Below are 22,316 nucleotides of genomic sequence, written 5' to 3'. Positions count from 1 at the left end.
TCAGCCAGCTGGGCCAGGCCAGCCACGACCTCAAGGATGGGTTTTTCCGAGGAACCGCAGCATTTCTGCACACAGCTCCTCTCTCCCCGCAGCGGACGGAGCGGGCTGGGGCCTCCGGCAGCCCCTTTGCAGGGGATTTGGGCTGGGCGGTGAATACAAATCGCACCCTCCTGGCACCGAGCCCAGCACCCGCGAAGCCGCCCTGTGTCCCCAGGCTCCCACGTGCGACGGCCCCAGCAGCGGGGACGTGCCGAGGGCGCAGCCGAACCCCGACCCCCCGGGGCTGAGCCCGTCGGGGAGCAGCCGCCCCGGTGCCGGGCTCCCTGCACTGCCCGTGGCCACCCCGCTTTGCAGCTCTCCTCTCTACAGAAACCCCGTCCAAGAAATCTAGGAACTCCAAAGACTTGCTTTTTTTTTCCTTTTTTTTTTTTCCCTTTTCTATTTTTGTTCCAATAAAACAAAAATATTGGATCGTTTGGTGGCGTAAGCACATTCTTCTGGCATTTTTGCGTGTCCCTGGCTGCGCGTTATTGTCCGCCGGCCGCATTACGTAGGTGCTGTTGTTCCAAGAGAAACCAAAGCAAGAATTTGAACTTTCAAGTGCTTCCTGCCATTGTCTTTTGCTTTTGTTTGTGCTACTGACTCCAAACCAGATGGATCGGGCTCCCCTCCGGCCGCAGGGGCAATGGGAAGTCAACACAGCCCGGCGAGGTTTGACAGCTTTGTCTTCTCTTCTATTGCCCTTCATCCGTCAAGCCCGGCCATCGGAGCTGAATCGACCAACGCATATGGATGGGGGGGAGGAGGTGGGATTTTATTTGAATTTCAGGGAGCTTAACACAGTAAGTAATGAATGAGAAAGAAAGACGGCGAGCGGGCGAGCGAGAGGGGACGGGCTGTAATCAAAATTCAGTACATTTTAAATAGATGCTTTGTTGGGCGTTTGTATGACTATGATAATGCCGCAGCCTGCAGATCCGAATAGGAGTTACCTTTTTTAAAAAAAAAAAAAAAATCACAATCGACTTCTGTTTGGTGCCGGGGAGGAGCCGGCGGCTCGGTCTGGCCGGCCAGGCTGGCCTCGTTTCCAGCCTTCATATTTTGCCCCTTCTCGAGGCTTTCTGGGCTCCATCCCTGCCGTCGGGGTGAACCCCTCTGCCTGGGTGGGTGGGTGGGTGGGAGGGGGTGGCAGGGTGGCCGGGCAGGCTGCAGTCGGCGGCACCGGGGGTCCACAGCGCGTGGTGCAGGACGGGACGGCTCATGGTTTCGACCTGTTTTGCTGCTGACCCGAAGCTGCTGCGGTGTTCGGTGCTGGGACTCGGTGCAAAGGCCCCAGCCCCCCACATCCCTCCCAGGCTGGGGCTGGAGCTGGCCGTCCCGTTCCTGCGGCATGGAGTCATTTTGGGCTCTTCCTGGGGTGTACACGACCTTCACACCCTGCCACGAGGCGGGTACGGGGTTTGCAGCGCCAAGCCCCCATGCCCTAAAATCGCTGTCACTCCGCAGACCACCATGCTCGGGGGGCTGTGTCGCCTGGGATGCGTCAGCACAGGGACCGCAGGCAGCTCCCGCTTCTCCTCGGTGGCAGTGAGCGTCCCAGGGAATGACACTGCTCCGTCGTGTGGGCAGGAGAAATGTCTTTCTTCTCTTCCCAGAAACTCTTCAGCTGCCACGTCCCACTGCCACCCCGAGCACCCATCTCTAGGGGTGCCCAGCAAGGGGTGCCCAGGGAGAGGTGACCTCTGGGTCTCACACCAGGTGGGATGCAGACCTGTGGGTGCAATGTAGTTTTTGGCTTCTTCATGTCAGCAGATTTCTCTTCCTGACCCTGAAGAAACGGCCAAGCAGGGCAACATGCTGGTTTGGCTTGGTTTGGGGAGGACAGTGGATGGGGCTTGGGTGTGGAGGGGTGGAAGGATGCTTGGATGGAGGGATTGAGGGATGGCTGGGGAGGGTTGGGGGGGATCGCTGGGGACATGGAGGGATGGAGGACTGGAGGGATCAGGGGTGGCTGGGGAGGGATGGGGGAATAGAGGCATGGCTGCGGATGGACAGAGGGATGGGTAGAAGAATGGACAGAGGCAAAGCTGGACTGCTGAATGGATGACAGGCTGGGGGGTGGCTGGGACAACTGTTTTAATTCAAAACTCCTCGTTCAGCCTGAATCCACAGTGTTCTGTGGCTGGGAGCAGTGTCTGAGAGCAGGCCAAGGAGAGCAGCACCTCCGGCAGCACCCTCGCAAGGTGGCAGACCTTGGCCCGGCTGAGCTGGAAATGTCCTCCCGCTGCTTTTTAGGAAGAGGCTCCCCAGAGGGTGCCTCCCCTCTCCCCTCCTGATCTGGGCAGCAGCCCTGGCAGCCTGGAGGAGTGCGGAGGGGCACAGAAACCCAGCCATGAGCATCGGCCCTTCACGTCAGCCCCTCCGGCGGGGCAGCGCACGGCGGGCTGTCCTCAGCCACGGCCAGCACTTGCTCACCGACAAATCCATCCTCCTTGTCTCTGATCCAGCCCAGCACCAACCAGCTTCATGTTTATCCCGGGCAGGATGGACATGCCAGCAGCATGGCTGGCTCTGCTGACCCCCACCTCGGTGCCAGCCCTGCCACAGGCATGGAGGACCCCGGGAGCCCGGCACGGGGGTGCAGGCAGACGCTCCCGCACAGCACAGAGCAGAGCCAGGGTTGACACAGCGAGCATGGCCACATGCACCCCTGGCTGGAGGGGACGTAGCCAGAGGGGACATGGCCAGAGGGGACATCGTCCGGGCAATGACTGGCAGCTCTACTAAGCTTCTGCGATGCGTTGGTGGGGCAATGTGAGGCTGAGCCTTTGCCTGGGGCCTGAGCAGCACCCTGGGACTGATGGTTTGTGCCCTGAAACACAAGGGCACAACGAGCAGACTCCTGGCTCCAAATGAATTATACAACCAAGGAAAGCCTCTACCTGGAAACGGCATCTCTGAGGCCTCCTCTCACCCCCGGGAGTGCACTGCAACCTCAGTTCTTGTTTTCTCCAGCTGAAAAAACACTTCTCACCTATGCCCAGTCAACAGCAATGTTATCACGCACGATGCAATTGCACAGACGGACTCCGAATGTGCCCAGCCCTCTCCCAGGTTTTCTGCTTAGGACCAGACCTCTGCCCGCACACCCCTGCTTGCTCGGGGAGCTCTCGCTGGGACGTTGCAGTGTGGCCGTCCCTCTGCGAGCAGGGGCAGGAGCGGTGTGGCAGCTCCCTGGACACCTGATTTCCTTTAATTATGATATTTTCCGCTCAATCATCCGGTGGCTGGAGGGCTCTGCCAGGGAGCGGGTTGCATGCTTGCAGCGTGCCCCGGGGGCTTCCCCTGCTGCCCCATCCCGTGCCCAGCCTGCCCCATGGAGAGGAGTCGGCTCCTGCAGCAGCCCTGCACCTTTGGGAACCACCCATTGCTGCTACACTTACTGGGATCTCTCCCTGGATGCTTCAGTTTGGAGTTCACAGCTGGGGGACCCCCAGCCCCAGCCACAGGGGGCTGGGGCACCCCGAATCCCTGCAGGAAGAGGGGTGTAGGGTGGCGCGAGGCAGCTGGGCTGTGGCTGCAGGAGGCTGCCAGCTCAGCACCCACCAGCCAGTGCGTCCCCGTGAGCAGAGGGCTACGGGGCATCCCTGGCCTTGCTCTGCAGCGCCAGGATCAGGCCCTCGTCCCCTGGCACAGCGCCTGACCGGGGCAACCATCCCAGCGGGTCCTCGCATTTCACCCTGCTCACATTCACAGCTACGGTGACAACTCCGAGCTGCCCCCGTCCCCTTTTCCACTCACAACTCCCCCTCATTCAAAGCCTGTGTCCTTTTAAGCTATTTTTTTCCCCTCCTATTCATTTCCTGGACGCCTCTATCCTTTTCTCTTGCCTAGCCCCTCTCCCAGAGCAGCTGCTATGCTAATAAGCATGAGGCAGAAAAGGGAGCGAGCCTTTGCAGCGGCTGGGGAGGAGAGAAAGACCCCAGAGCCCTCCAAATGCTAAATAAATCCAAGGCTGGAGCAGCATCCCCGAACAAAGAGGCCTGGCCTCCCCCCTCTCTTCCCCTCTTCCCAATTCCACCACCTTTTCACATTCAAATCCATTAAACAGCGAGCAGAAAGACCCCGAGTATTCATAGCATTGCATTAAAGAGAAAGCCCCGTGGTCCCTCTCCATCCCGGCCGGGCGGAGGGAAGGGCTCTCCATCCCCGCTGGGCTGCTCGGGGGCTGTGTCTGCCGCGGGCTGGGAAACGGAAGGACAACGGCCCCGGCCACCGCACGGGGCGATGAGTTGCCTTTCACCTGTGTTTCAGCTTCCTTCCCTGCCTGGGACCCTTGGGCTCCTCCATTGGGATGGGCTCCTGGTTTCTGCAGGCAGCGTGGGCAGCTGCCGGGGGTTGGATGGGAACCACACGGGATGGGAGAGTCTGGGGGTGCAACAAGGTGGGGACCCCCCCAGTGGCTCCTGCCCATTGACGGTGCTGGGGAGTGTTACAGCAGTGACGGGGCAATGGGGACACCCAAATCTTAGGGTGGCGAACATCTCCCACAGAGAAACCCAAAGGGCAGGGCTCCCGGTCTTGGTGAAGGGTGAGAAGGGAGAGGGCTCCTGCAGGGCCAGGCACAGCCGAGGGCCACTGCGGCGTGCCCACCCGCCCCTGAGCGAGGACCAGCCACCTCTGCCTCACCACGGCTGGTGCCTACCCCGCGGGGAGGCGCCTCATGCTGATAACGGAGGTTCCTTATGCCAAAATTGGTGATTTCCTGCCCATTTTGTCTATTTTGCTCTAGAGTCAGAGCAGCTTTCTGGTGCAAAGACCTCAGACCTCGTTCCCTGAGCGAGAAGATGCAGTGATGGAGGTGGACGTGTAGGTGGGTTCCATGTCAACTGTTGAGGCTGGTGGCAGGTGGTGGGATGCCTGAAGGGATGTGACTCTTCTCTGGAGGAGGAATAGATGGGCATTTTCTTCTGCCTTCTGGGATGGAAATGGAGACGTATCTCCAGGAAGGATTTCATACTCTTCTCTGGCACCAAGTTTCTGCTGGCGTCACAGGACTCCAGGAGATAGGGCTTTTAGTACCAAATATTGAAAAATGCGTTAAAATCATGGATTTTAGCATGTGAAGATTGAAGTTGTCTGAGTGATGCCAGCTGGACCATGGAGACTGTGATGGTCACATGCGGTGCTCAGGAGGCAGCAGTAACTGGCACCCTGCCTGCGCAGCTTGGTCAGTGGGGTGGGATTCAGCTCTGACCCTGAGGTGTCCATCTGAGGTGGTGTCTGGGCTCCTTCGCAGGCTGCGGAAGCAGGGGAGGGATGGCAGCACTTACACCCAAGCTGCTTCTGCTGCTTGAGGTGTCCTCGCATGTCCTGCCTGGCCCTTGCCCCAGGGTCTGGAGGTCATCCCATCTCCTAGAGTTGCACAGATGTCCTGGGCACCCTGGGGCATCTCAGCCGGCACAGGGTGGCTATCCTTTGGTGCCTGAATCCTGCTCTGTATCAATACAATCAAGACTCTGGAAGGTGATGGAGGTTGCCCTGACAGGCCACCTCTGTGTGCTCGGCCATATCCCACCCTGGGCTCCTGCAGCCGCGTTCATGTGGTCCCCAGGGCTCCATCCTGACCATCGCATGTGCTGCACGGCTTTGGGGTGCATGAGGGAGCAGGCCAGCAGGAGATCTAGATCAGAAGATGGGGAGAGGTGGGACAACCCTCAGGAAACCTAAAATGACATTAACCTCTACACGGGACACGGGAGCTCAGAGCCCTGTCCCTGCAGTGCAGGGCCCCAAAGCTGTACGTGCAGTGCCCTGAGGTGTGGCCCTGCATGGGAACCTGGGCTCCCCAGGATGCTCCTAGCAGCGTGGGACCCCTGGGGTGCCTTCACAGCTGATGCTTCGGGGCTGTAGGGCTTTGCTGACCCACCCCATCCTTGCTCCCCACTGCAGCCCACCAGCTTCTCAGCCTGGAAAGGTCTTGCTCACTTTGGGGCCTTGCTGGGCTCCACCAGGGATGCGTTCCCCCAGAAAACAGAGCTCTCCGGGGTGAACGTTGGCAGGGATCCGGAGAGGTTTCCAAGAACAACCTTCCCCTGTCCTGTGAAGGAAACCAGCTCCAGCCAGGAGTCTCAGCCTCAGATTCCCAATTCACAGAGAAGGGAGGTGTTTCCGCCCCTACCGTGGGGAACTCGTGTGTGCAAACACTGAGGATTGAGCCAGCACGGTAATAACATGGAGGGGGCTGTGCTGCTCCGGCTTCGGTGGGCTGGCCTTGCCTTGGCAAGGGGGGTGTCCTTGGGCAGAGGCAGCAGGCACCAATCCTGCACGACCCTGGCCAGGTGACTCACTTCTGCCTGCTCCTGACCTGAGACAAGACATGGAGGGTCGACCTGGCGTGGAGGGTGCAAGAGGCATGGAAAGACCCAGATGCTGCCGACAGCACAGTCCTGCTCCTTGGGTGACTCCCCGTGGGTTTGGTCAGTGATACGTGGCCATCGCCCACCCTTGCCCTTGGGGGCCCCTCATTCCCAGTGTGACCCCAAGCCCATGCTCCACCATCTCACTCTGCTCCAGCCCCTCCCAAGGACCAGCCCCAGCAGCAAAATCCACCCTACCCCAGACTTGCTGTCGGAGCAGCCCAAAGACCGGAGCGTGACCAGTCCTTCATCACGCACACACTGGTGGTATGGGGTAAATGGGATCAGTGGAAGAGATGAATGCAAGCCACCGTGCCCCACGTGCACCCCAAAGTGCATGGCTAGAGGAGGTGCTGAAAAGGGCAGTGAACACCATGGATTTTTGGGGGTCTTCTATGAGAGGACATGGTTGACGAGCAGTGGGGCACCACCGTCTCTGACACCAAGGCTGTGGCTGGCAGTGCCCCAGCCCTTCTCCAGGCACACAAGCACAGGCCTAACCCTGCTGCAGGCTCCAGCCTTCCTCTGAGCGCTGAGCAGCGGTGCCTGCCTTAAGCTTCAGCCCTGCAGGATGAGGCCCATAGCTCTGCTGCGGCCAGGGCTGTGAATGTCCCAGTGACCTGAATTGCCCCACGTTGCTCCCAAGCTGGTCCAAGGGATGCCCCAGCTGACTCCTCATCCTCGTGGGGCTGGCTGGGGACACTGTGTCCCAGGTTGGACTGGGGACCAGTCCCCCCAAGGGACCTGCAAGCACCGTAGCGCTGCTGTCCTCCATCGTGGCTGCACCCCGAGGGGCTGCAGCGTGGTGGGACCATCCCGGGCAGGTCTACCTGCAGCGGCAGGTGGGACAGGGGTCCGGGGCGTCCCTCTGACGGGCCGGCCGGGGAGAAAGGTCCCTGCTTAGCAATGCAGGAATGCAGGTCGGGCTGAATGCGGTGGAGGCGGGTCTGATCTGGTGCCCCACTAAGCCCCCATTCTTTCCCAGCCGGTGCATCTTGTATTCAGGCTGCCTGCTCCTAAGCAGAGCGTCTTTAATCCTTCCCTTGTCTCCTCCATTCCCTTTCAGGCCTTTGGCCAATGGGAAGGGGATGAGCAGCTCTCTGCAGGAAGGAAATTAAAAGCGAGGAGGAGGGTAGGGAGGAGGAGAGCGCGGGGAGGGGGACTTGGAAGGGGAGACAATCCTGGAGTGGAGATGCCAGTCATCGGGGTCTCAATAGCCCCATTCACCCTGCCCAGCCACACAGAAAATCAGGGTCACCAGGATCCATGCCCTGCCTGGAGACAACTGTTGCTTTATTCTTTTTAATTGCTGGAAAACGCAGAAAAGTTCACTTGTGTGTGTGGCTGGCTCCGGTGGGGGCTGCGCCGGGGGGCGCGGGCGGCGGAGGGGCGGGAGGGACGGGGTGAGGCCGACGCGCAGCGAGAAGGGACACAAAAAGCAGCCGCACGTGAGGGTGGAGGCTGCGACCCGGCGCGGCAGAGGAGCCATCTGTACGGCTGGGCAGCCGGAGCAGCGGGCGGCTCGGGGACAGGGCGCTGCACCGGGATGGGGACGCGGTGGCATCGCCCCCCGGGCACGCATGGGAAGGGTCCCCTGGGGTTTTGGGGTGGAGAGGGCAGCCCCAGGGCCAGCGGCCAGGCAGAGGAAGGACCTGTGCAGACAGACACGTGTGGGCGGATGGGCAGGTGTCCCCATATCTCTGGGCACCGAGATGCCTGGGCTGATGCTTCTGGCTGGAGACAGAGCGACCAGGCAGCTTGAAGCACAAGCACCCACAGAGGGGCACCCAGTGGCACATTGCCACCCTGACACGAGGATGCTGACACACCTCCCGGGCAGACACACGGCCATGCCACCTCCACCTTGAGACCCTGCTCCAAGTGCCACCCCAGCCAGGTGGGCAGCTCCATCCAAGGTGGAGCTCCCGTCCCTCTGCACCCGTGCAGCCAGCCCCAGGGATGTCCTGGAGGGCACGTGTGCCGCCTCGGGGCGCTGGGGAGCCGGCTATCCCAGCAGCTCTCTTGCTCTACCATCCACCCCTCTTGCTGTCCCACGCACCCAGACGTGGCTGAGCACCAGCCTTGAGACACAGGCCACCATGGGTCATTGCCACCGATCAGCAGCCCAGCAGGTCTGCACCGGCAGGTCCACAGCTGCCGTCCAGCTCTGATGGGTGGTGGGTGCCAAGGGGACACTCTGGGAGCAGGACAGAAGTGCCTGGGCCACAGATGGAGCCGGTCCCAGCCTGTCTCCATCAGGGACATCTCTGCTCATCCTCCCCCAGGCCTTCTGTGATGCCTTTTGTGCCTGTCGCAGCCCCCAGAGCTGGGTTGTGCTTCCCTCCCCGGTTCAGCCCTTGCCCGCCTTTGCTCTGCCCTTTGCCGAACACTCAACTTCTCTTTCTGAAGAGCATCAGAGATGTGCTGGCCGTGCTGGTGGTCCTGCCTGCTCTCGTCCTGCAGCTTGTCCTCAGCCCACAATGTGCCCCCAAGCGCTCTGTGACCCACGGGACACAAGGCAGCATCCTCTGAGGTTTCCATGATACCCGTGCCCCCTTGCAAGTCCCCACCTCACCCACCCTGTACCACCATCCGTGCCTACCCTCTTGGCTGGCACGGGGCTGGCAAGCCCAGTGTGAGGACATGCAGGCAGCACCTGGCATACCAGCCAGCCTCTGAAGCTGGGGAGATGCCTGCTGAGCATGGCCCAAGCCTCCAGCAGGTCTCCTGACCAGTCCCACAAGTGCTGTGGGGTGTTCACCCTCAATACGAGGCCCAGAGACTCCCCTCTGCCACAGCTGGGATGAGGGAACTCAAAAACCGCAGGGTAGGGGCAGAGCCCCAAGCAGGAGCACCCAGTGGGCAGGGAGGAGGAGGAGGAGGTGGAGAAGGAGGAGGAGAGGCAGGTTTGTGGAGCACAGAAAAGAAACCCACTGCAGAGCACAAGCATCCCATGCTGTTCCCGGGCAGAGGGGCTGTGGGACACACCACCCCCCAAAACCCAGCCCATGTGCCTGCAGCCTCAGCTCCCTTCCTGGCAGCTGTCATTTTAAAGCCATAACTGCAGCTATTTTAAAACCAGAACTTGACCAGCCCTGATCAAATGCAAACAGAGACCTTCCCCGGGCCACAGCCTGGGCAGACTCAGACAGGAGCGTAACCACAGCTAGGGGACAAAAAGGCGTTTGGGAGACAAACCGGGCCCTGGATGTTCAGAGCATTTGGAGAAGGGCACGAAGCAGAAGTGAAGGGTGCTGAGCCCTAACGCTGCCAGACGGCTGGCCCAGGAGCAAGGGCAGAACTGGAAATGCTTTCACACCAGTGCTGAGAGCACAAGGGGAAATGGAAAGCTTGGCAGCACGCGATGGCATCGTGCACCAGGACAAAGAGACGTGGGGGAAGGATGGTAACCACCGAGGTGCAGTGATGCCCCGGCTACCAGCTTCATAGGAGTGACAGAGGAGGGGTATGGTTAGGAGGGGAATTGTATAGAGTGAAACACTGTAGGAAAAAGTGCATGGAGAAGTCTTTGCAGGTGAAAATCCCAGGCTCCAATAATAAAAATGTAAAATTCAGATTGCACACGATGAGAACAGTAAGTCATCTGGAAATATTGAGACTAGAGAAAGTGCAAGCTCAGATGGTGGAGGTGGGAGATCGCACCCCCATGTACAGACCAGCTTCATCAAGACGAGATGTAGAGATACGATTTGTGGGTGCAGTAAGTGAAGCCTCTTGGAGCGATGAGATCTGTAACCCACAAACAAAGATGCTGTTCTGGGTTGGATCTTGAGTGCTTGGGATCAAGTTGAAGAGGTACTGGGGGAGCTGCCCCGTTCTAAAAATCACAACGCTACTAGGTTTAACAGTGCAGTGGGACGGAGAGGGCCAGGTATATCCCCTAATAAGTTCAGGAAAGGGAACGATGTAGAAATGGGGCATACTATCAAAAAATACCCCAAACCCCAAGATCCTAAACATAACCTGAAGGGTGTTAAATAGGGCGTGAGAAGCCTGGGTGAAACATGTGCCACAATTCAAAAAGAAAATCAGGAGGTTCAGCAGCCCCCTTCCTGGTTTGATGGGAGAGCTAAATGGAGGTACCATGGAAAATGCCCATGTTTCAGAAAGAGAAAGCTTGCCCAGGAGAGAACAGGGAAGTCCACAAAACATGGCAGTTCTGTGGGAAACAGGAGACTAAAAAGCTAAAAATGGATATGCAGAGCACCCTGAAAGAGATGCTATAGCTGTTGAAGAACATGCCCTTAAACCATCAAAGGCAGAAAGCCAGCTAGGGGCTGAGGGGCTGCCCGGGGTGTAACGGGACCGTCAGGATGATGAGGCCCCGTGAAGAAGCTCAGTGTTTTCCCCTGTTGGCCAACGGTGGTGGGGAGATGCCCAGGCCTGGCACACGTGCTGCAGCAGGTTGCTCAGAGGAGCCAGACCAATTTGAAGTAAATCTAGAGGAAGCCCCAGACTGATGGGACGAGCTGGCCATCAGCATGTCCCCAGGACAGACGGTGTTTGCTCATGTCTGGGAAGAACTTAGATGTGAAACCGCAGAGATGCTGGCTGCAGCGTGGTACCTCTCCTTACAACCAGGCAGCGGGCTGGTGACCGGTGAAACTTTCAGCTATGGCAACAGGGTGCTGGGAGCTAAAAAATGGAGATTCTTGTTGCTGTAGCACCAGTGAGACAGCAGCACCTATATGGAAGGGTGGGATTGCTGAGCATGTGGCTGAACACAGAGCTGGGGAGAAGCTGGCAGGGCTCCTGCAAAGGATCCGGAGGACATCATCTGTCTGGATTGTCAGAAAGCTTCTGTTGAGGCACCACACCGAAGGTTATTAAAGAAACAAACTTGCTGTGGGAGCAGAAGAAAGGCTCTTCCATGAACTGAAAGGTGGTTGAAGGATCAGAAGCAACATGTAGGGTTCTTCAGGATGGAGGACAGTCAGCAGCGGGGTCCCCCAGGGACCAGCCCTGGGACCGGTTTTGTATTTGACACCTTCATCCACCCCCAGGAGAAGGGAGTGTACAGGGAAATCTTCAAGTTCATGGATGACACTGAGCTCTTCTGGATGGCCTAAGGCTGCGTTGATGGCAAGGAGTTTCAGAAGGACCTCACAAAACCGAGGGGCAAAGAGGTAGCAGGTGAGCTTTGGTGTAGAGAAATGAAGGTGATGCTTCAAGGGAGAAGCGATCGGAGCAGGGCATCGGCATGGAGCTCGGGACAGGACGTTAAACTCAGGAGGAGAGCTGGGAGCCATCACTGACACGGTGATTTCAGAGAACCATTAATGGGCAGCAGCAGCCAAAAAAGTCATCAAAATGTTGTGTGATCAAGAAGGGTGTTGGGAACAAGATGGAAAGTGTTCTGTAGAAACTAGAAAACTTTGGTGAGCCCTCATCTTGGGTGCTGTGTGCTTGAGCTCTGGTTTTCACAGCTCAAGAAGGAGATAGAGGAGTTGACTTTCTCTGGACCTGCTCTGTAATAACCGAGGAGATGAAGCGTCTGTTGTATGAGAGGGAACTCGAAAGGCTGAGACTCCCCTAATTGGAAAGGGGAAGGTCAAGGGAGGATATGACTGAGGCTTGCAAAATCATGGAGGTGGTGGACAAGATGAGCAAGAAACTGTAGTACTCCAGCAATCCTTGGAGTAAGGAGCGCTAGCAGGTGATGGGTTTAAAACAGAAAATATAAAACTTCTTTACATAGCAGGATTTGAACATCTAGAGCTTGCTGCCGCGAGGAAAAAGGAGCCAGGCAACACTGGCAGGTTCAGAAAGGGACTGGATGAGCTCGTGGACAACAGGTTCATAAAGGGACAGCGAAAGGACTAGGCAGGAATGTCTCCTCTAACCCATAATACAGCTGCTGGGGAGTGGGAGAGGAGGGGAGTCAGGCCCGTGTAAATAAATAGCACCTCCTTTTTCCACTGTTGGGCACTGAGTCCTGGTGGCCCTCACCTCTGCAGGGGTCTGCCTGATGTGCCGCCAGCCACCAGGTCAGGGCACGGGGCCTTGGGGCACTGCTCGCGGTGCCTGGTATTCCCCCGGTTCTGCCGTGCCTCCTGCCCCCGTGCCAGCCCACCGTGCTCCGGCAGCGCTGCCCGGCCCCGCGGGGGCTGCTGGGGGCTGGGGCCTCTCAGCGCCGGTGGGGCCAGGGGAATTTGGTCTGCAGGAATTATCTGGTGGTTTCTCCCTCCATTTGGTTTCTGTCCAAACTGGTCTGAAACCAAAGCGTTTCCTAAACTTCCTGCAAATTGGCAGCTGCTTGCGCCCCGCAGCTCCCGCAGGACCGCTGCTGCCCCGTCTCCCTGCCAGAGCAATCCGCAGGAACGTCCCTTCTTGAGCACCCGGAGCCGCCTGTCCCGGCTGCTGCATCTGGGACTGCCATGCATGGGACCCCAGAGGCCAGGGCCCCGGACCCTGGGGTCCCAGCAGCCCCCCTCCCTGGAGAGCCATGCCCCGCAGAGGCTCCATCACAGCCCTGTGCTCTGGCAGCGTGGGGGGTTTCTCCATCCCCGTCCCTGTGAAAGCAGCCGTTCAGTGATCCCGGCATGAACGCAGCCGCAGCCTCGGGGATGGGAATGGTGAGTGTGTTTTCGGAAGTGAACAAGGAGGTGGGGGGGCTGCACCACTTCCCTGGCCTTTCTCAGCAGAGGCAACGTGCACGAGCTGAGTTTTGCAGCCAGTACAGCCGCTCCCCAGCTTTCCCAGCTAGGATGGTGCCCACGGGTCCATAGTCACAGCCACACGCTGCGTTCACGTGTACAGAAGAGGAGAGGACCGGGCTGGATGTGCCCCAGGCCTGCAGGTTCCCCAGCTGCTGTCCTTTGGAAGGGAACAGCTCCCTCCGCTCCCCCTTAGCACCCACAGCGGGAGGAGAGGAGCCGAGCAGCAGCCACAGAAGGACGACCGATGCCAGGGTCACGCATCCTCCTCCCTCCCCTGCCAGGTCCCAGCATGGGGCATATGTGCTCCCAGTAAAGCAGACTGGTCCCCAAAGAGGATATTTAGGAGCGCGTCCTGTGTTGTTCACACCTGGGTCCGTCGCTGTTTGGGCACATTTGCCCCCACGGGGCATTTCTGTGCACGAGTGCCATGGGAAGGCCTGTTCCCTCCATGGGCAGCACACGGGCAGCGCACGGGCAGCCGGTCCTGCCTCACTGACCGTTGCCTATTGCCTACCAACTGCCCCAGGACAGCACGGTGCTCCGGCCCCGCTGCGAGCAGTCAACAGCGATTCCTGCTTGGCAGAGCTCACAGGGCCCGTTCCCACTGCCCGTTGCTGCCAGCCCCCGCTGCCCGTCGCTGCTGGTCCCCACTGCCTGTCGCTGCCAGTCCTAGCAGCCCATTGCTGCCGGTCCCCACTGCCCATTTCTGCCGGTCCCCACTGCCTGTCACTGCCAGTCCCCGCTGCCTGTCACTGCCAGTCCCCGCTGCCCGTCGCTCCCCGCTGCCCGTCGCTGCCAGTCCTTGCTGCCCATTGCTGCCAGTCCCCACTGCCTGTCGCTGCCAGTCCTTGCTGCCCATTTCTGCCGGTCCCTGCTGCCTGTCGCTGCCAGTCCCCACTGCCCGTCGCTGCCAGTCCTTGCTGCCCATTGCTGCCGGTCCCCGCTGCCCATCGCTGCCAGCCCACGCTGCCTCCGCTGCCCGGGGACCTGCCCCGGCCCTGCCGCCGAAGGAAGGGCCACCCCGGGGGGCACAGCGGGGTCCCCCCGCCCGCCGGGGGCTGCAGCGCGGCGGGGACCGGGAGCGGGGCCGGGGACCGGGGACCGGGAGCGGGGCCGGGCTCCGGTCAGGTCATTCCTTACCGCCGGCTGCCACCTAGCGCTGGAGGGGCCGGGGGCAGCGGGGACCCCTGCGCGGGGAGGGTCCCCCAAGCCAGCCCCGGCTTCCCGCAGCCCCCGGCTCGGGGGGCTGGAGCCCAGGGCTGCTTCTGGACCGAGGTGGGCTCCTCCAGAGAGAGAGAAGCACAGGGCGGGTTAATGAGGTGGGCTTATTAACGGGGTCTCCGTCTCATGTCCAAATGTCCCCCGTGCTCCCCAGGACACCCCAGATGTGGCGGGAGGACACGTGTGTGTGATGCGATGCTCAGGCTGTCCCTGCCCGGACCACTGCCTCCCCAGCAGCCCACGGTGGCCAGGCAGGGCATCCATCGGTCCTACGCCAGGGGCCCGTTGGTGGCCCACGGTGGAGAGGAGGGGTGAAAGTCCGGCCGGCTCCTGCAAGCGTGCCTCCGGCTCTGGCCCTTCTCTGTAAATACCGGGCCGGGGGCCGACCCAGAGAGGGGCTCCTGCCCTTTGCTCTGTTTGCCATTTCCCTCGGGCTGTTTGGTTTCAGTTAATCATCCTGCGAAGGCAAACAGTGGTGGGGAGGGACGGCGTGCCCCACGCCTCCCGCGCCTGCTGGGCCCGGGGACCCTCGGCTGTGGGGTGGGTGACACCCAGCTGGCTCCTGGGTGTTGGCCACAAGCTTGGGACCCCCAGGGAAGGGGGTTCAGAAGGGGAGCGGGCAGTGTGGGCTCTGCTCCCTACGGACACTGGTCAGGATTAGGCAGCCTGGGGTGAGCGCTGGGGACCCCTCGGTCCTCTCCTCTCCTCTCTGCAGGCTCAGGCTGATCTGCCGGAGCTGGGGGCACCATCAGGGCTCTTTACAGGTGCCAGGGCAGGAATATGAGTCCCAAGGTAGAATAAAGGAGACGGGCAGGTCCTGGCCCCGCGTCTGGGCCAAGCGGTGGTGTAGCAGCAGGTGAGGGTGAGGAGCTCAGCCTGGCGCGGTGGGAGGATGCTCACCTCCCCTCCTGCACCCCACGCCAGCTCTCTGCAAATCCCCACTGCCACCGAGGGCAGCGGTGAGCCCCGGGGCCACATGGCTGGGGCCGTGTGGGGCCACCACCTGCCCCACACCCCCCCAGTGGGCCCCCCCAGCCGGACTGGCCAGCCCCGCTGGCCGCGGTCTGAAGGTCACACTGCTGCGCAGTAGGGACAGCGCAGAGTCCGGGATCCTGCTGGCATGCTGGGGCTCAGCGGCACTCTGAAGCCACCAGCCATGATGTTTTGCGGTCTCCTTTCCCTCCTCTTCTTTGCTGTGGCCAGCGGGACCCCCGTCGGGGACCAAGATGAGGATATCCAAGTGCAGGAGAATTTTGAGGCTGAGCGGGTAATGGCGGCTTGCGGTCCCTTAATTCTGGGGGCAGAAGGGTTGGGGAAAAGCTTTATTTCATTTTCCTCCAGAAAGAAGGGCAATACTACCTATGCCCATGTCAGGCTGTGCGGGACAGGCGTTGGCAGCGTGGCCCTCCCTGGGTGCCGGTCAGGGGGTGCCAGCCCGCCAGCACCAGCCTTCGGGACGGCCTCACCCCAGCAAACACCCAGGCAGGGGGGCTGGAGCCCGAGCAGCTGGGGCAGATGAATCCTGTGAGACGTCTGTTGATCTGCCCAGCCTAAGAGGTGTGGGCAGGGCCCGCAGGCAGCCCCAGCGCGCAGGATTCCTGCGGGATGCAGGCTGCCTGGGAGATCGCCCGCAGGCAGCCCTGTCCCCTGCCAGGCTCTGCGCAGCCCCGCATGTGTGCCTTGGGTCTGGGCTCCCCCGGGACACACGGCGGGATGCCAGCCTGATGCCTCCAGCTCTGCCTGGTGGTCAGGGGACCCAGGGAAATCCTGCTCGGTGCTAATCCTGCATCAGCTCTGGCCTCGGCACCCTGTACCATCACCCCCCAGTTGCTCTCTGGGCCATGAATATTTCAGCTCTGCAGAAAACCAGGAGATGTCCCACCTTGGTGGAGAGGGCTCGTGGTGGAGATGTCCCTTTCTTCTCCCTGCAGATGTATGGGAAGTGGTATGACATCGCCATCGGCACGACCTGCAAATGGATGAAGAACTACAAGGAGAAGTTCAGCATGGGCACCCTGGTGCTGGGCCCTGGCCCCAGCGCCGACCAGATCAGCACCGCCAGCACCAGGCTGCGGTACGGGCACTGCCGTGGGTGCTCGAGCCTCCTCCAAAGCCACCCCACCCAGGGGCACTCCATCTCCCGGGGGCTGGGACAAGACACAGGGTTTGCTTGCTCTGGCTGGCATCAGAGCCCTGAGGAGGGGCTGGATTGGGCTCAAATACCCAATGCCTTGGGCAGGGGGATTTTGGGGGTCCCGTGCCATGGCCTCGGTGCCCCAGACACGATTTTCGTGCAATAACCAGGAAAAACGATCACTCCGAGCAGCTGATTGTTTTCCTCCTCCCTCTAGGCAAGGTGACTGCACGCACATCTCGGGAGAGTACCAGAAAACCAGCACCCCCGGCAAATACACCTACTATAACCCCAGTAAGTTGGGCTTGCTGCCGACCTGGTCGGCCCCAAGAGCTGCGGCGTGGCTGGGTGATGGGAACCAGCGCTGGGCACAGCTGGTGGCTGGGGAAGGGGTTCAGGAGAGCAGGGCTCAGAAGCCGCTGCACACTTTGGGTCATTTCCAGCCAAAGTATGGAGTGAAGCTGGGGGAAAGGGGCCGTTTCAGCACTGTCCCTGCATAGGCACGGGACGATCAGATGTTCCAGCAGATCTCTCCAGTCCCCAAGGTCCCAAGCTGGGGCAGGCTCCCACCAGCCATGTTCAGGAGCATTGGTGGTATCTCAGTTGTCTGCAACCCTTGGTTTCCAATCCCCTCAACTAAGAAGAGGCTGGTGAGCCTAAAGGGAGTCAGGACTGTATCAGAGTCTGCTTCCCAAAAATCAGCTATTTTCTTGAATTAGCTGCCTGATCTCAGCCCCCAGCTCTGGGGCTGTCTTACACTGCCCCATTTCTCCCTGAGGGGCAGGAATGATGTCCCCTGTGTCTCTGTCTCACCCAGAATGGGACGTGTCTATCCGGTCCTACGTGCTCCGCACCAACTATGAAGAATATGCTGTCATTCTGATGAAGAAGAAGAGTAGTTTTGGTCCAAGCACCACCCTGAAGCTGTATGGTACGTCTGGCTATGGCACTTGTGGGCAAGCAGGCTCTGGGGTGGGCCAATGCAGCTCAGAAACACCACCCAAGGGTCCCTCAGGTCCCTTGGCCTTGAGGGACCTGATCGTGGCTTTGGAAGTGGTACCTTGGACCAGCTCATCTTTGGCACTGCAGATGTTGAGTCTTATGGCTCAGCTTAGAGCCACATCACACAATGAATGTCCAAACCAGTCTGTCATTTGGGATGAAGGTGGCAATATCTGCTTGGAAGAAACCCAGGCCCTGAAGGGGCAGGAGATGCTGTCTTTCATGATTGAGAAATATTAAAACCACTTTGTCCAAGTCCTTGGTCAAGGCTGGTCAAGAATCACGGAGGAGAGGTTGGGAAGGACCAGGGGGCTGGTACTGGGCCTGCCTGCAGCTGCCTGAGCTCTGTGGGTCGGTGGGTGGTTGGGGGGCTGCATGCAGACCCCTTCCTATGCCAATCCTGCTCACAGCCTGTTCCCTTGGCCCAGGGAGGAGTCCGGAGCTGCGGGAGGACCTCATTGAGGCTTTCCAGCAGCTGGCTCTGGAGATGGGCATCCCCGCGGACTCCATCTTCATCCTGGCCAACAGAGGTAACCCACCGTGAGGCACGTGCCTCTCATGCTGCCTGTCCCCCCGCATGCCGGTGCACTGGGGCTGGTCCTTGGTGTGCGAGGCTGGGGAGGTGGGGGACGGTCAGGATGGAGGGAGGAGAGAGGAGGGCTTTGGTGGGATGGGATGGGATGGGAAGGAGATAAGGCCATGTATCAGTCAGGCTTCCACCAGCTTCCAGTCGGTGGGGTCCTTGCTGGGCTGTTAGGTCAATGCACCCACAACACTGTGCTGGGACAGGGGCGCAGGACACCCAGGGACACTCACGACTGCTCCCCATGGCTGGGTGCTCCCAGGACCTGAGGAGCTCCTTGCTCAGCCTGGGGTTCAGAAGGTGCTAGCATGATGCAGGTAGGTGTGGGGATTTTAGGGTGATGCTCATGCCAGTGGGAGGTGGAAAGCAGCAAGAGGGGAAGAATGTTGGGGTGAAACTGGGAGGGCGTCCCCTTCCCCGGGGCCCTGTGTGTGCATGGTGCAGGACCACGGTGAGATGAGTTTGTCAGGACGCCTCCCCTCTCACACTGCTGGTCTTCTCTCCTGTCATCTGGGCCAGGTGAATGCGTTCCTCAGGAGACTGCAACTGCCCCCCAGGTGAGTGGTCCAGCTGGGACCTCCTGAGATGGATCAAGGCTGGGGACATCCCCTCCAAGCCAAACCCACTGGAGACCCGGTGTCCGGGGACCAGGCTCTGTGGGCAGGACACATTTGGGCAGCGGCTCCACTGACCACCCTGGGAGATGCTCTTTCATCTCCACTGACAGGGTTTGCCTGCGAGGATGGGGGCACAGGCAGGCGCAGGCGGCAGGATGAGGGTCCTGGGGGCAAGGTGGGCACCAGGGCTCATTTCCAAGCGGACGACAATGGCCGTTTCCTGCTCTGATTTTTATCACGGGGTGAAAGTTGCCGCATGCGGAGCCTGGTGTCTTCTTGCTCCTTGCCTGCCTGTGACTGTTCCAGCCAGGCTTTAGACTCCCTCTCCAGGGATGGGGAGGCAGCTCAGCACCCCACTGGTCCTTCGGCTGCCATCACTGAGCACCTCCCAGTCTCACAGGGTTCAGTTTAGAAAGATTTTCAAGAGGGGATGGGACTTCCATAGGAGAAACAACCCAGTTGACTCGAGAGCAGGTAACACACCACCTTGCATCAGCGAGAGCAGAGACACGTCCCCAGCACAGGGCATGACTGGGGCACTTTGGGTGTCTTTATCCACAACACGTGATCCTGGCCCCCACCCAGGATGAGCACAGGGCTGGGAAGACCATGGGGTGTGGAGGGATCACAGCCTGTTGACCCAAGATCAATGACTGGAGACGTGCTGGGAGCAGCGAGGAGGGTTGGAGCCTGCACGGGCTGCAGCACCCAGCAGAGCTGCCCCCGACACAGCCCATCCCGGGGGCAGCGAGGGTCCAAGGGCGATGGGGTGGACAGCAGGTCCCATGGGCAGGGGCTGACGGCAGCTCTGTGCTTCCCTCCCTGTGCAGAGAGCGCGGAGAGCAGTCCTGCCCCCCGAGGAGGGCTCGGCCGCGGGACCCCTGCCCCCTTACATCGGCAATAAGGAAGGTATGTCCCAGGGAAGGGGGCTGCATCGGGCGTCCCCCTGCCCTGCATCCCCGTTTGCCCGTGACGGCCCATGCCACGCTTGTCCACAGACTCGTGCCGGCTGAGCCGGGACCCCGGGCCCTGCAGCGGGATGCTCTCCCGCTTCTTCTACAACTCCTCCTCCATGGCCTGCGAAACCTTCCTCTACGGCGGCTGTCTGGGCAACGGCAACAACTTCTACTCGGAGAAGGAGTGCCTGCAGGCATGCCGGACGGAGGGTGAGCGGGGCGACCAGGAGACATCCCGGCGGGACAAGGGCACGGGAGGTGCCTTTGATGAGGCATCAGAGGGGATCTGAGAATGGCCTCGAACCCCACGTGTCCGGCATCCATGTGGGAGGTGTGGGGGGCCCTGAACCCCCTGCCCTCAGAGCAGCCCCCTGTCCCCACAGCTGCCTGCAGGCTGCCCATCGTCCAGGGTCCCTGCCAGAAGCTGGTGACGCGCTGGGCCTTCGACGCGGCTCAGGGCAAGTGCATCACGTTCAGCTACGGAGGCTGCAAGGGCAACGGCAACCAGTTCTACTCGGAGAAGGAGTGCAAGGAGTACTGTGGGGCTCCTCCGCTGGCAGGTACCCCCACCCTGCCCGCACCCTGCCCGCACCGCACTGCGCTGTGCCGGGGGAGCCGGGGCAGCAGCCTGCACCATCTCCTGTCCTGCTCTGGGCTGGGTCTGGGTGTGCTGGGTCTGCCTGGGATGGGGACAGGGCTGTCCTGGATCTGGGATGGGTCTTGGGATGGGTCTGTCCTGGATCTGGATGGGTTCAGGATGGGTCTGTCCTGGGTCCAGGGTAAGTCTGGGATGGGTCTGTCATGGGTCCAGGATGGGTCTGGGATGGTTTTGTGCTGTGCCTGGGATGGGTCTGTCCTGGGTCGGGGACTCTGATGGACTGAGGAATATGGTCATTAATCTACAGACGGTATCGCACAGGGGGACTGTGTAGGTACTGAGGCCACGACTGAACTTCAAAACAGTCTTGATAAAAGGGGGAATGGCCCCAAGCAAGCTGGGGTGCAGTGGGGAGCAGTGGAGGCAACAGGCCCCGGGCAGGGGATGCCAGTGAGGAAAGAGTGGCTGCAAGATTTGGGGGTGTGTAGGGACCCTGACACCAAATAAGGACCAAACCGGGGTCCCCGTTGGGGGTGTACCCTCCGTGCGACTCCTGCCAGACCCTCCAGCTCTAGTCAGCGCAGGGGTTTCCATATTGAACTTCCTTGGGAGACGCAACGGGCACCGCTCAGTCCTCAGGTGAATGGACAAGCAGGTTTTCGGGAGCGTGGCAGGGGAAATCTTCCCACAGAGAGGAGCGAGCTCAGGGGTCTTCAACCACAGCCAGCCCTGGGCGAGCCTGCTCCCAGCAGGCCAGGAGCTGGGGGCTTACCGTGCCCCCACGGATGGGCGATGGGGCCAGAGTAACGTGTCTTAGGGCAGAGCCCATCTTTTATTATCCCTGTCACCAATATAAAGTGCATTAATGCCACCACGGCGGGTGGTGGGACATGATGTGACAGCCCAGGACAGCACAGGGGTGCACGGAGGCTCTAGACCACTTCCCCCGATCACTGGCGGCAGGGACAAAGTGGGAAGCAGCAACCATCGCTGTCTGTCTGCGGAGCGAGGAGGGGGTCTGTGGGTCTGTCCGTCACCCTTCACGTCTCTCCGCTTGCAGAGGACGAGGAGTTTCTGCATCTGTCAAACTGACGCGGGCAGAGGACGAGCTGCCGGCACCCAGCACCGGGGCCCCGCAGGAGGGTGCCGGCAGCTGCCGGCAGCACAGGAGATGCCTCCAGCAGTAAATGTCTCTAATGTGACCAACGAGCCCAGTGTCCATCCTCGAGCCGGTGGGGAGCAGGGTAGGGGGTCCAGGAGGGGCAGGGGATGCTGTGGGGTCCTCGCTGGCCTCCCTGGTGAGGTGTCCCTCCCTTTGCGGGGTTGCTGGGTGCTCCCCACTGAGTCTCTGCCCCTTCCTCAGCCCGCTGCCCTCTACCCACGCGGTGCTGGGGTGGCCAACGGGGCACTGAGGGGCTCAGGGCATCCCACTGGGGGGGTTCGGTCCCCCATTTCCCAAGGGATGGTGATGGGCAGCCGGGAAGGGGACAGCAAGGGGGGGAACGGGTGCCTGCTCCTCCCTAAAGATGAATAATTGCTGCTGCGTCGTGGTCATGGTGGGACGGGGGAGGCCCAGTCATGGCCGGGGTAGGGATCATGGGGAGGGATGGCGATCACGGGGGGGTTACATGGGGTTTACAGCAAGGGATTACGGGGTGTCAGAGGGGACCCTGAGGGGTCACAGGAGGGAATTATGGGGTTATGTGGGTCACAGGGGGAAAATGGGGTTGTTGCAGGAGGGGATTACAGGGGTCATGGGGATCACGGGGGGCTATAGGAGTCCCAGGAGGGGGTTAGAAGTGTTTTGGGGGGGTCCCAGGGATGCTGAGGCAGCCCCAGGAGGGGATTATAGGGCTTATGGGGGTCCTGGGGCAGCTATGGAGGTCCCAGGAGGGGGTTACAGGGTTTATGGGGGTCACGGGTGGGGGGGGCTATGCAGCTCACAGGAGGGGATTGCAAGGGTTTTGGGGGAGTCTTGGGGGGCTATGGGGTCCCAGGAGGGGATGACAAGGATTATGGGGGTCACATGCCGGGGCCTTGGAAGGGTTAGGCTACGGTTGGCCTGGGGGGGGGGAGGGGTCACAGGCGGTCGCGCCCACGCCGTGC

General features: G+C 60.6%; 1 protein-coding gene across 1 annotated transcript; it reads left to right on the top strand.

Moving 5' to 3' along the window:
* Positions 1-15,479: 15,479 nt before the first annotated feature.
* Positions 15,480-21,314, top strand: AMBP (alpha-1-microglobulin/bikunin precursor). Its single transcript, XM_050908094.1, has 10 exons — positions 15,480-15,587; positions 16,252-16,394; positions 16,672-16,748; positions 17,272-17,385; positions 17,885-17,986; positions 18,559-18,596; positions 19,487-19,565; positions 19,655-19,822; positions 19,996-20,172; positions 21,271-21,314. Exons 1-10 carry the CDS (start codon positions 15,480-15,482, stop codon positions 21,300-21,302), a joined length of 1,038 nt encoding a protein of 345 aa, XP_050764051.1. The 3' UTR covers positions 21,303-21,314.
* Positions 21,315-22,316: the final 1,002 nt, after the last annotated feature.

This window comes from Gymnogyps californianus, chromosome 18, assembly GCF_018139145.2.
Source record: "Gymnogyps californianus isolate 813 chromosome 18, ASM1813914v2, whole genome shotgun sequence".
Lineage (NCBI taxonomy): Eukaryota > Metazoa > Chordata > Aves > Accipitriformes > Cathartidae > Gymnogyps > Gymnogyps californianus.
This window is presented reverse-complemented; position numbering and strand designations above follow the sequence as displayed.